The following is a 14,011-nucleotide window of genomic DNA, read 5'->3' on the forward strand; positions in this document are numbered from 1 at the left end:
GCACCCGAGCGCGTACGGCTAGCGCAAGGCGACAAAGAGCGTTCTCCGAGAGGGTAGAAACTGGAGGTCGTTTGGCCGCGTTCGCTTGCCGTTCCGGCTGAGCGTCGCGCAGAGGATTGTGGGTGGGGGTCCACGTGAGTCTCCAAGAGGAATCCGCTCCAGTGAGCAGGGGGGCGAAGAGAGCTTAAGAGGAAGGACTCGGAGGGTGAACCCGCCTCTGATAAGGCCTCTTCTGGACTGGGGAGGGGTGAGCCTTGTCCGCCTTCTCTTTCTTGGCCTTATTCAGACTTCCACCGTGCTTTTCCCGGCGTCTAAGAGTGCGTGGGCTTCCGGGGGGAGGGAATGCATGCCCTGGTGGGGAGGGAATGAATGCTGCGGCGCTGAGGTCTCTGTGCCTCCACTTCCCCCAGTCACTTGCTCTATACACTTATCAAGAGGCATTTGACTCTTTCTGGTGACGAGGTTTTTTTTTGTTTTTGTGCTGCATGGGGAGGCTGGCTCTTCCCCGGCTCCAAACAAAATAAAGCAACATTGGCCGGTTCGAGCAGTCTGTTTGGGGCTTGCTGTATTTTATGGTTGTTGTTTTTTAAGTTTGTTTTTATTAGATCCGATGCTGGTCCTTGAATCTGCTATACAGAGGGACCGGTCCCTTACCTCTGAACCACGATGCCAGCCCAGTTTTTTTTAATCTTTTTGCTGAGGGAGGGGTTATCAGGTTGGACAACAAATGTACTCACTACTTAATGTATGGAACTGTAACTTCACTGTACTTCTTGACGATAAAAAATAACTTAAAAATCTTTTTCCACTTTTTGAGATGGAGGGAAGGAGGGGAGGTTTCTCCCTTTTTTGTGTTCCGAATCTGCTATCCTCCGGTGTTAAGACTTTCTGATGTAGTTAGGTTAACAGCTTTTAAAAGCGACTTTAGGCTTCTGGTAAAATTGAAATCCCATTGAAGCCAGCCCATCAGAGACTCCTTAAAAGGCCATGATAATTAATGCACATAAACCTGTACATCTTAATGTAGTTTTGGAGGATCAGGTCTTTTGGTGTCTTAGTTACTTCTAGAATAGCGAATTCTTAAAAAAAAAATAGGAAGGGAGATGCGTGTTAGTGGAATGAGTCTTTAGTCTGGTTCTTGACTGATCATAAGGTTTAAAGAAGGAACTTTCTGAAATAAGTCTGGCTTGATTTTGGTCACTGGTTAGGAGAATAACTTTGTAGGACTTGTGTTAGGACTAGTTGTATATAAAGAGAATTGGAAAACAACTGATATCAACTGAGGTTTGGTATTTTTTCTTTTCTTTTTGGGGGGGCAGAGTGTTCAGACAGGAAATCACCATATAATCCAAGCTAACCTGTAATTCATTCTATCTGTAGCTTCCCCTGGTGTGCAACTCACTATTGCACTTTGGCCTTCTCAATGCTAGCATTACGTGTGTGGACCTCTATACCTCAGAAGTACTTTTAAAATACATTAGCTCTTAACAGTGCCTACAAAAATACAGCCAGGCATATAGAAATTCTATGTGAATTTAATAGGCTACTATCCATGTCCATAAAACCTGAGGTTCTGCTTGATATGCCTTAAATTTATTTCTCCAAATGGAAAAGAGGACAATTTGCTGTTTTTGCTTTTTTGCATGTGACACAGAATAAGTTGGAGAGATGAAGTTGAACTTCACTTACCTTTACTTTACATACATTTTAAAGATATTGAGTTAATATAACCTTAAAGTATGCTAATTGTGTTACTAATTGTTCATTGCTCCAACATTTGTTTTATTTTTAGTATTTGATTTCTTCAGTAAGATTTCAAAATGTCATCCAAACAAGAAATAATGAATGACCAGCGGTTTAGGCGCGTCTCAAAGGACCCCAGATTTTGGGAAATGCCTGAAAAGGATCGAAAAATCAAGATTGATAAGAGATTTCGAGCCATGTTTCATGACAAAAAGTTCAAATTGAGCTATGCTGTTGACAAAAGAGGGCGACCCATCAACCATAGCACTACAGAAGACTTGAAACGTTTCTATGATCTGTCAGATTCTGATTCTGATCTCTCTGATGAAGAGGGCAAAGTGCTAAACCAAAAGAAAATAAAGAAGAAAACTCAAACCAATAAAGAAAGTAGTGCAAAGAACCTGATTGAAGAGCAAAAGAAAGAAATGAAGAAAACAGACCAAAAGGATTCTGTAAATACAAAAGATTTAGATAATTCAAAAAAATTTCATAAAATGAAAACCTCATGTAAATCTAAAACGATAGATTCAGAAATAAGTCCCAAGAAGGATAGTGGTGAATTTACACAAAAAAGTACAAAAAAGAAAAGAAATGTCATTGAACATAGCACAGACACCTTTCCCAAAGGAAAACTAAGGACAGCAGACTTGAGTACCTCTGAAATTGTGAAATCTCCTAAGATCAGTTGTAACAAGACAAAAAGAGAAAAACAATCAGGTTGGTTGAAAATAATGATTCTTTGGTGTTACAGTATTTAAACTAGTGCTAAAAAGAAAATAAGGTATAACATAATTATTTTCACAGTTATGTTGAGATAGCCAAATGCTTATTTGGAAATACTACAGAAGAAAAAATATACAGCAATTATTTTTTATTTGGCAATGAAAGACATAAAAAATGGAATCTAAATGATTTTTTTTTTTTTTTTTTTTGGGCCAGTCCTGGGCCTTGGACTCAGGGCCTGAGCACTGTCCCTGGCTTCTTCCCGCTCAAGGCTAGCACTCTGCCACTTGAGCCACAACGCCGCTTCTGGCCATTTTCTGTATATGTGGTGCTGGGGAATCAAACCTAGGGCCTCGTGTATCCGAGGCAGGCACTCTTGCCACTAGGCTATATCCCCAGCCCCTAAATGATTTTAATTAGAGTTGTTTACTCATTAGTTTAACTATTTAGTAACTAGTATATACTAGATAGAATATGAGTAAGGCATGGTCTCCCAATTCAGGGTCATTGCTGTTTATAAGATACCTTTGTACTAATTAGAAAAATAGTAAGCCCTTTCAGCACAGAGTTTCTTAGGGGTTCACACTTTGGTAAAGGGATGGAGTGAAACAAAGGGTTGTTTTCTCTTCAGTGGATAACTCCTACCTCAACTTCTCTTTTTGCTGAGTTCGTGGCTTGATATGTGAAGGTTGGTTGGCTTTGATTTCATCCTTTCCTATATCTTTGAAGATCCTTTATACAAATAACAGCCTGCTAAGGTCTGTGCAGTGGCCTTGATCTAAAGTAACACTGTCCAATAGAAGTGGATAATTTTGAGTTATGTAGCCATATTTTTAAAAAGGAAACAAGTGAAATTAATTTTAATATATTTAACAAAGTTATCTCAAAATTTTAAAATATGTAGTCAGAATGACTGGGTACTTGTGGCTCATGTTATAATCCTAGCTACTCAGAGGCTAAGATGTAAGAATTGTGGTTCAAAACCAGCCTAGGAAGAGAAGTCTGTGAGACTCCTCTCCAATTAGCCATCAAAAAGCTGCACATACCTGTCATCTGTGTTTTTGACCCAACTGGATTTTATTTTTATTTTATGTGTAGCATTGGGGTTTGAACTCAGGGCTTCGTGCTTACTAAGCTAGTATAATACTGCTGAGCCATGCCTCTAGCAAAACTAGGCATTAACAGAGAGCAGATATACTATAAATTCTTAGTCTACTTCCATGATTTGAGTATATGCTAAGATATCTCTTACTTGGTTAAACATAAGTTTTACTGAATTTATATTTTTCCACTGTTTCATTGAAGTTATATATTTACTGAGTCTAATAACAATTTTTGATTCAATTTAATTCAGTATGTGCATTTTTCCTCCTCCCCCTGCTCTTAATATTCTGTATTCAATTTGTAATGGCAGAAAACAATGATGAAGAGATGTTTGGTGAAGATTCTGTGGAGGGAGATTCAGACAGTGCTAGTGAAATAGAAAGTGATAAAGATGAAGAATCTGAAGATGAAATCATAGGTGGTGGTGGAGCTTCAACTGGTGATGATGGAAGTGAAGTTGATGAAGAGGAAGAAGACAGTGAAGAAGATGATGAAAGTGACAGTGGCCCTGATCTTGCAAGGGGGAAAGGAAATATAGAAACTAGTTCTGAAGATGAAGATGATTGGGCCGATTTATTTCCTGAAGAACCTGGCTTTGAGCATGCTTGGAGAGAATTAGATAAAGATGCTCCTCGAGCTGATGAGGTAACCTTTAATTAACCATTAATTAAAAAAGATGGTAGGATTAAAGTCATTCCATAAATGGGAAGAGACTGATAGTATTGCTTAGTGATAGAATGTTACATAGCATGTGTATTTGATTTGATTTATATGTGTATTGGATTTGATCCCTAGCAACCCCTCCCCACCCAAGTGTGAAAGCTATTGATAAAAGTATTTATATGTGTGTGAGTGTGTATGACTGTGTTCCGTTTTGTTATCACTGAGTCACATTCTCCAGCCTCTGATAATAATATTTTTGATGATTCTGATTTAAACTTACTGATAATGGGAAACACACACACACACGTTTGTCATTTTATATATATTATATAACATATAGCTATATTGTGTAATCTATATGTGTGTTCTACTTAAGTTTAATTCAAAGTCACATAAAATTTTTAGCTGATAGTGTATGTTTCTGTGAACCTTACCTCTCGTGCATGGGTGACAGAATAGCTAAGCAAAGGTTGTAGTTAAAAAGTCACCTCATGCTGGGTGCTAGTGGCTCATGCCTGTAATCCTAGCTACTCAAGAAGCTGAGACCTGAGGATCACAGTTCGAAGCCAGCCATGAAAGTCCATAGACTCTTTATCTCCAATAAACAACTCAGAAAAAGCTGGAAGTGGCACCAGTGGCTCAAGTGTTAGAGCACTAGCCTTGAGCAAAAAGAATCTCAAGGACAGAGCTCGGGCCCTGAGTTCAAGACCCAGGATGGCCACCAAAAAAAAAAAAAAAACATCACCTCATGATCGTAGTCTAAATCAGGATCTAAGAGGAAGTATTTATCTGTATGGTTTTATTATTGTTGTTCTCATTTGAGGTTTTCTTGTATGTTAAACTTTACACTTTGGGGAAATAATTAGATTTTTTTAATGTTTAATTTTCAAAGCACTGAAATGGTGTAAATATAGTATTTAATATTCTTCCTTTCTCAGATTACACATCGATTAGCAGTTTGCAACATGGACTGGGATAGATTAAAGGCAAAAGATTTGTTGGCTCTGTTCAATTCCTTTAAACCGAAAGGAGGTGTCGTATTTTCTGTAAAGGTGAGAATTGATTTTATTTGGAAGTAAATATTTCTAGGCATTTAACCTAAATATAACTTAAAAATATCCTAAGACAGCCAGGCACAAGTGGCTCACGCCTGTACTATTAACTACTCAGTAGGCTAAGATCTGAGGATCACATATTCAAAGCCAGGAAAGTCCATGAGACTTATTTCCAGTTAACCACCAGAAAATTGGAAGTGGTGCAGTGGCTCCAGCAGTAGAGTGCTAGCCTTGAGTGCAGAGCTCAGGGGTAGGGTCCAAGTTCAAGCCCCACGGCCACTAACAACAAAAATCTTTAAAACTGTAACTTGTTTTTTTTCTGAATAATTATTTATTGTCAATGTAACTTGTTTTTAAAGAAAGTAATTTCACATTAGTATGTATGGGCATGAAATAGATAAGTATTAGAAAGAGAGAGGTAGAGTTGTGATTGGTAGTTCCTATGTTTGTGAACACACTTTGAAATGACAAAGAAAGCCACCTGTAGTCCCAGCACTTGGAGGACTCTAATATAGAGATCATGAGTTTGAGGTCAGCATGGAGTACAAAGCCAAGCTGTCTTAAACAAAAGCAATCTAACAACCCTAAAAGGACAAAGTGTAGTAAAAATCAATTGCTTTTTTATAACATTAACCAATTAAGAAATAATTCAGGAAGTGATGCTGTGGCTCAAGTGGTAGAGTGCTAGCCTTGAGCTGAAGACCTCAGGAACAGCTCCCAGGCCGAGTTCAAACCCCATAACTGGAAAAAAAAGAAAGAGTTCAAATTACATTAGCAATAGAAACATGGAATTTTAGGGAATTATTATAGTATACGTATATAAAGTACATGAAGTAAACTATTACTCTTACAAGTTTGAAAAAAAACTTAAATAACTTTTTAGGCACTGTATTGTAAGTCAATATAATGATTAAGAATCCAGGCTTTGCAGTATGACACAGACTTAAGTTTGAATGTTGATTTTCATAAGTACTTTCAATCTTGGCTACTTAATCTCTTGAGTGTGTTTTCTTAATTTTAACAAATGGATATATCAGTACTTCCTATGGTATCTGTGAGGATTGAGTGAAAAGGAACTCACATTTAAGGTATTATTTATTTAACACAGTCCTTGAAACAGGTCTCAATTATTAGTATTGTATGTTAATATTTTAAAATGTTCTATAATTTCTTTATTTCCAAGGCCAAGACTTCAACTCCATAGCTAATGCCTGTTTTTGCTCATTGGCTGGTGCTCTGACTTGAAGCATGCCTCCAACCCCAACTTCTGTAATTTTATTATAGTTATTAGTAAAATTCCAGTTAAAGTGAAGGTTAAGTGAAGATATCAGTGTACATCTAAAAGAATAAACAAAAGTACCTAATAAATTTTTGAGAGATGCCCATGTAAAAGACTCCTCTCCCACCAGAGAAAAAAAAAAGGATACATCTCACCTATGTAAATATTTTATGATCCTATGAGAATTCATAGGAAGAAAATGGCACAAATTCATAGAATAGAATAAATAAGTTCACGTGATAACTTAGACCAAAATAAACATCTTAAATATGTGTTGTTGGCACAAATGGACACTTTAGTTTAGGTAGTGACCAAATTGGCCCATGATAAACTCCAGAATGAATCAAACCTTGGAAACAGGAAAACAAAGGAAATGAATTTTGATAATTGGGAGATGAGTAAGTACATGTAAGCCAGTAAAAAAGAAAAGAAAAGAATTGGTATGATCAACATACGACTACATATATACTTGAAACTTCTATACTAACCTATTAATTACAAAACTCAAATATTGGGGCTGGGAATGTGGCTTAGTGGTAGAGTGCTTGCTTAGCATGCTTGGAGCCCTGAGTTCAATTCCTCAGTACAGCATAAATAGAAAAAGGCAGAAAGTAGCATTGTGGCTGAAGTGGTAGAGTAAAAGAAGCTCAGAGACAGTGCCCAGGCCCTGAGTTCAAGCTCCAGGACTGGCAAAAACAGCAACCGCAACAACAACAACAAAAAAAACTTTTCTGCTAGATGCCGGTGTCTCACACTTGTAATCTTAGCTACCAGAGGCCAAGGTCTGAGAATTGCAGTTCAAAGCCAGCCCACGCAGGAAAGTCCATGAGATTCTTATCTCTAGTTAACCATCAAAAAGCTGGAAGTAGAGCAGTGGCTCGAGTGTTAGAGCACTAGTTCTGAGCACAAAAGCTCAGAGACAGTGCTAAGACCCTTAGTTCAAGCCACAGGACTGGCACCAAAACAACAAAAGACAAACCTCACATATTCTTGATAAATTGCTTATTTCAGACAACTGGAAAATATGTTAATGAATGTATATTTAAGCTTATTAGTATCAAAGTGTTAATATAATTGCATTTTTTCTCTGAAAGTAGATACCATTAAAATTACCAAACTCACTGAAAGTGATTCATTTTTAAAAGTATCCATATCGTAAGATTGTCATCAGTTTTATTTCTTATTATGTGGAAAATTTCTACTGGGATGTAGATATAAAATTGGGTATTATAAAATTGGTTTTGTTATGTTCTATGTGTTTCTTTAAGTGGATTTCATGTAAACCATTTAAACAAGTCTTTTTTCCCCCTTACATCTATAGTTTCTTAAGCTTAAAATCTTGTTTGGCTTTTCTTAATTTTTCCTTTGGATATCAGAGCCATCTCATTCTGGTTAGTATGTGAAAGAAATGATCAGTTTTTGTTTGTAAGTCCCATCCATATCTGTTACTTTCTGGCCAAAATGACTTACTTTAAAGAAAATTCCTCAGAATGGTTTAGCTTCCTGTAGTGAGTTCAGAAGCAAGTTTTACATTACTGAAGTGAGTTACCTTCATTGAGTCAGATTTTGGACTCTTGGCCTGATCTTGACAAGTCTGCCTATTGTATAAAAAGAATGTGTACATCATATCAATATTTTTTTTTGTATTAGATATATCCTTCAGAGTTTGGAAAAGAGAGGATGAAGGAAGAGCAAGTTCAAGGACCAGTAGAATTACTAAGTATTCCTGAAGATGCTACTGAAAAGGACTGGTATTGAATCACTATAGAACATAAGTTGAAGCCTCATGAATTAAATTATGACTACCTTAATAGGACTAAAGCTTGCATGTATACCACTTTTGGCCCAAATAGTTTGTGAAATATTAATATGTCCTAGTGGTACACTTTCAGCAGCATTTGTGAAATATTTTTGAAATGTTATATATATTCTTTATTATTTTATATATTCTACTTATTTAAATATTCTTGAAGATACTTGTTTCAGTTTTTTAAATATTTCTGAATTAAAATAATTTACAGTGTTTTCACCCTTAGTTCTCTGAATTAGTATTGGATTTTTTTCTTATTTGATGATTAAATAGGAAAATAGAGGAATGCAGTTATCAGTGCAGTATAGAAAAAAAAATATGATAGTTTTTGAGCCACTAGGTGGAGCTATCTGTGCACTTAATAAAAATTGTGATCAATTTTGTGGTAGAAGCAAATGAAATCCTTCCAAGTATATATTGTAATTAAATAAAATTAAACTCAAAACCATTTACATTTGAAGACAAATGATTCTGAAGCAAATATTTTAAGATCAAGAAGTTCTTTGTGGATATTACTAATCCTTTCCAGGTATACTTTATAATAAAGTGTTCTAATCCAGAGGTTTTTACTTGAAAATGCTGTACGTGGTAGCAAAGCAAGCACGAAATAAAATATCTGTTCTAAGAAATAGGGTACAAGGTTGAGTATATGGAATTTTCACTTTCCTTTTGTAGATAATTTAATTCCTCTCCAAACACCAAAAATGTACACCTGCCAGAATGGAAAAAAAAAAAAAAAGTAAATAAGCTTGGATATTTTATGATCATAGGGCAAAGTCCTGAAAGGAAGCAAGATGTCTTGGATTGAAGGCCAGCTTATAATAGGAATAGTATATATGCATGTGTATGTATTTTAAAGAATTCTTGTTTTTTCATGCTAGGGATTGAACCTAGAACTTCATACTTCTTCTTTTTCTTTTTTTAATGGTAAGTAGATTTCTCTGTTCCTATATAGTAAGTTTAATGAGTTCTTCTCCACTTTAGGGCCTCTAGGGAAAAGCTGAGAGATTATCAGTTCAAACGTCTGAAGTATTACTATGCAGTAGTAGACTGTGATTCTCCTGAAACAGCAAGTAAAATTTATGAGGACTGTGATGGCCTGGAATTTGAAAGCAGTTGTTCTTTCCTAGATCTAAGGTAACCCAGTTGTTACTAGCTGAATCTCATCATAAGTATAAGAAGTAAGATATTGGCTCTAGATTGATTTTTATTCTAAAATAATAATTTGCTTTTGGGTATACTTCTAAGAAGGAAAATGAATAAGAAAATGTAACATATTATGTATAATTTATTACCATAGTTATGTTCTCTTAAACATGTCAGTATTTTCTGAGGTGATGTATAATATGCAGTATATATTTGCAACTATTTTAGGATTAGAAACTAGAGGAAATAACTTGACAAAAAGCATTGAAGTAGGGGTAAAGGAATGTGTTAGTTACTGGTATCCCAAGATCTTTGCTGTCCAAAACAGTAGCCACTAGTACCGTAATTTGTTTAATTAAAATTAAGTAAAATGTGAAATTCTGTTGCTCAATCATACTAGACTCATGTCAATTCGTGATCAAGATTTGGACACAGAAAGGTTGATTGGACAGCAGTGTTGTTTCAGTGTGTGAATGTTGTTATTCCCATTGTCTACAAACTTGTACATTATTTTCAACATGTGCCCACGCTTCACTGATCCAGAGTGGAAGAGCCTTAAATGGCTGTGAATTTCATTTCTTAAGGAAACAGAAACTCAACTACTGTACTATTTTGTTATGATCATATCTCGTCCTTTTGAATCCTTAAACCATTCCATGGTGACATGTGGAATAGGAAACATTTTTTAGATATAGATGAGTTAGAGCCTTTTTTTCTCAAAATGAAATACTTCAGGGCGGTGGGAATGCATCATTGCATCATTTCATAGTCACTTTGGCTTCTCGGCTTCAAAGATACTCAGACTGGTAGGAAAATTATTTTAAAATATTGTAATTTGGTATAAGATTTTATTAGTATGCTTAAATTTATAGCAAGAATGGCATGATCTCATCAGATAAGCTGTTTCCTTCACTTTTCTGTTAAAAATGTCAATAGAGGTTCTAGTTTTGATTGTTAAAGCAGTAATTACCAAACATCTGTTAGAATGTCTTCTCTTTGGTTATTTGAAATTGGTGCTGACTTGTTTTTATGACTGTTTTGTTCTGTTTCCTTCTGGGGACTTGTTCATCCAGTATTAATGTAAGCTCTTGGGTACCTAGAAAATAGGGTCATTGATCATGGAAAAAAGTTCCCTTCCCTGTTTTATTTTGTCACACAAACTATTAAAATGACAAAGAATAAGAGGAGGAGGAATTGAATTTTCTTCTGTTGTTCGTTTATCTGATATCTAAAAATATATATAAAAGCAAATATATGGGGCTGGGAATACAGCTTAGCAGTAAAGTGCCTGCCTAGCATGCATGAAGCCCTAGGTTTGATTCCTCAGTACCACATAAACAGAAAAAGCTGGAAAGTGGTACTGTGGCTCAAGTGGTAGAACACTAGCCTTGAACAAAAGAAGCTCAGGGACAGTGCCCAGGCCCTGAGTTCAAGCCCTAGGATTGGGGGAAAAAAAAAAAATCTTTCTACTGGGTCTGTCTCTCATCCACTTCTCTTCACCAGAAATAATCACCAATACCAGTTTCTCTCCTTCCAGAAAGAATAAAATTAGCTTTTAAAAAAAAAGCAAATATAGCATTAAAAAAATTGATCTTAGGGGTATTTTTCTTCTACTAAGTTTGTACAAAACTGTACCTGTAGAAGGGTTTTATGCAAACCTACCCGTTAACACCAAAACAATATTTTTTTTATAAAATTATGAGTTTTATCTATGTGGATACAGTCTCCCATAAATTGTAAAATCTAAATATAGTAAGTATGTATTACCTTTTTTTTCTATTCCTTAGCCTAATGACTGAAAATTGTGAGCTACTGGGACTAATTTACACTTAAATGCTAGTTATTTATGAAGTAAATTACAAAGATGTATTGAGATTTTGGGGAGTCTTGAATAAACTGAGCTTTTATTTTCAATGAAGTTTCATGTACATATGTTTTATGTTCAAAACACTTAATTATTAAATCACTTTGATCTTCAGAGTGTCATAAAGCAAACCAGTGAGTGTACCATTAGGAATCTGGATGTATTTTTGAGACAGATCCTGTATGTTTACACTTCACTTATACTATCTCCAAATACAAGGATTCTATCTATATGTTCTCTTGAATTTAGTGGAATTTCAGAATTGTAGTTTATGAATTTTAGCACTTTTTTTAACCAAGATTATTTCTAACACTGTTTGCCTCTCTACCTGTGCGTTCTGCAGAAACTTATATGATATTATGTATGTGTGTATGTGTAGACCATAACTAATTACTAAAGAATCTGAAGTCATTTGTTTATTACTGAAACATGTTTAAATAAATATACATTTTCTTTACTTCTTAGGTTTATACCAGATGATATTACTTTTGATGATGAGCCCAAGGATATAGCTTCAGAAGTGGATTTAACAGCATATAAACCAAAATACTTCACATCTGCTGCAATGGGAACATCAACGGTATTTTTTAGCTTTTAAACATGTGGAGCTGCATTCTGTTGCTTTAAGAAGAGATTGGTGATTATTTATTTACAAGATCTTTAGAAATGGACAGTATTTAAAAATTTAATGCACAAACGGAAATGAGATAAATATACATGTTACTTATCACAGTTATTAGAGTTAACTTACAGATTCTTATGCTGTTAAGCCTGACTCAGTTTTCTGTTAATGTTCTTTTTTCTTTTCTGTCTTCCCACACACTATTCAACTAGATCCCTTGAGGACAGGATGCAACTTAGTGGTAGAGGACTTGCCTAAAGTGTGGGCGTTAGGTGTTTGATTTCCCAGCACCACAAAAAAGAACAAAAAATAACCCACTCTAAACAATTGAATTCTTTACGTTATCTTTAATAAGTTATCTTTGGACATAGGGGAAAGAAGTAACAGGTTCCTTCAGAAGTCAGTTAAATAAGACTAGTGAAAATTTAGAAGAGGCACACATTTTTCTACAGATATGATTTAAAAAATGTTAACTATACAAGTAGAGTTACTTCAGGATTATTAGTTGTCACATTAATTCTTGACCAAATGGCTAGAAGGTTTTTTGTATTGAAGTTATTTGTTACTTAGCAGGTTGACTTCTCTTTGCTCTTCCTTGTCTTAAACCACTACCCACAACTATATTCTGTACCTTGGCTTTCCCTTGTCTTTCTCACTACCCACAACTATACTCTGTACCTTGGCTTTCCCTTCTCTTTCTCACTTGACAGAACTCTGCTCTTCTGAGATGGAGCTGTGGCAGAAGGAAATACTTTGCTGCTTAACTGTACTGTGGTGGGTCCACAGTAGTAGTAATTCACTAATGAGTATAGTAAAATCCCTATTTTCATGCAATGTAAGGTCATGTACTTTCAACACTGAAGTACTGACTCTAGCCAGCATTTCTAGCCAGGCAAGTCTTGAGTTGCTGAGTCCAGGCTGTATCATCAATATCTGTTCTGTTTCTGGCAGCAGTTTAGTGCTTATTAGGTATCAGAATAGTAACAATTCTTGATCCTGTGACTAGCTGAAATGTCTAAGACTGTGGCAATGGTATTAAGGATTTCTTGGTTAACTGGCACCTATTTGTTGCCCTTATCAGGAAATTGGCCTGAGGAGAAGATTAGAGACTTGAGACTACCCACCCTTTGGTGAATCTAAAACCTTTAACTGGCCAGTCCTGTGGTTCATTGCTGTAGTAATCTTAGCTACTTGCGAAGAGGAGATAGGATTGCAATTAGAGGTCATTCTAGGCATAAAAGTTCATAAAATTCTCAACTAATGATTGGGCATGATGGTACATATCTGTTATCCCAGTTGGGGGAGAGAGAGAAAAGGCTACGTGCAATGGCTTGTGACTCTCATCTCCAGTGACTCGACAAAGCACACATAGGATGATCATAGCCCAGGCCAGTCCTGCCATAAAGTAAAATCCTACCTGGAAAATAACCAATACAAAAAGGGAACTAGGGATGTAGCTCGTGTACTAGAGTCTGGAAAGCTCAAGTCCCTGAGTTCAATCTACAACAACACAAGAGGGAAAAACAACAACAACAAAAAAAAAACAAACACAGAAAATAGCAGAAAAAAAAAACTGTAGCATGACCCTGTGGGAATAGGTGCACAGTAGAGGACAGGAGCCATGCTATGCATGAATTTGCCTCTTGTGGGGGTTTACTGTACTTCTGTCCAGTAGATATCTTTTTCATTTGTGGCTCTTAATGGTTTTTGGAAAACTGGACCCACTGAGATTGAAATAAAATATTTCACCAACATATTTCATAGACTTTGTGAATCACCTGTAGAACTCAAGGTAAAAGCATGTTTTTCTTGTTGATAATAATGTTAACTTTTCAACAGTACATTTTCCTATTTTTTTCCCATCACAATGAATCCAGCTACTCTATTATTACCAATAATGAGTTAGGAAAAGAAAGTGAAAGGTACAAGATAATAAAAATGCTTCCTTTTCCATAAATAGGATACTGCTTATTAACTATATTATTTGTGTATTTGTTTCTGA

At 35.7% G+C, this 14,011-nt stretch overlaps 1 protein-coding gene across 3 annotated transcripts in view; it reads left to right on the forward strand.

The window, feature by feature from the left end:
- The first annotated feature begins 109 nt into the window (after positions 1-109).
- Esf1 (ESF1 nucleolar pre-rRNA processing protein homolog) overlaps positions 110-14,011 on the forward strand; it is a 52,977-nt gene continuing 39,075 nt past the window's right edge. Inside the window, exons 1-7 of one of the 3 annotated variants that reach the window (XM_048348777.1) lie at positions 110-321; positions 1,793-2,460; positions 3,881-4,215; positions 5,172-5,285; positions 8,218-8,318; positions 9,362-9,514; positions 11,853-11,967. In XM_048348777.1, coding sequence (XP_048204734.1) covers positions 1,821-2,460; positions 3,881-4,215; positions 5,172-5,285; positions 8,218-8,318; positions 9,362-9,514; positions 11,853-11,967 — 1,458 coding nt within the window. In that variant the 5' untranslated portion in view covers positions 110-321; positions 1,793-1,820. The remainder of the gene's footprint in view (positions 322-1,792; positions 2,461-3,880; positions 4,216-5,171; positions 5,286-8,217; positions 8,319-9,361; positions 9,515-11,852; positions 11,968-14,011) is intronic. The other 2 variants (XM_048348778.1, XM_048348776.1) reach the window with 2 other exon arrangements.

Source organism: Perognathus longimembris, chromosome 6 (assembly GCF_023159225.1).
Source record: "Perognathus longimembris pacificus isolate PPM17 chromosome 6, ASM2315922v1, whole genome shotgun sequence".
NCBI lineage: Eukaryota > Metazoa > Chordata > Mammalia > Rodentia > Heteromyidae > Perognathus > Perognathus longimembris.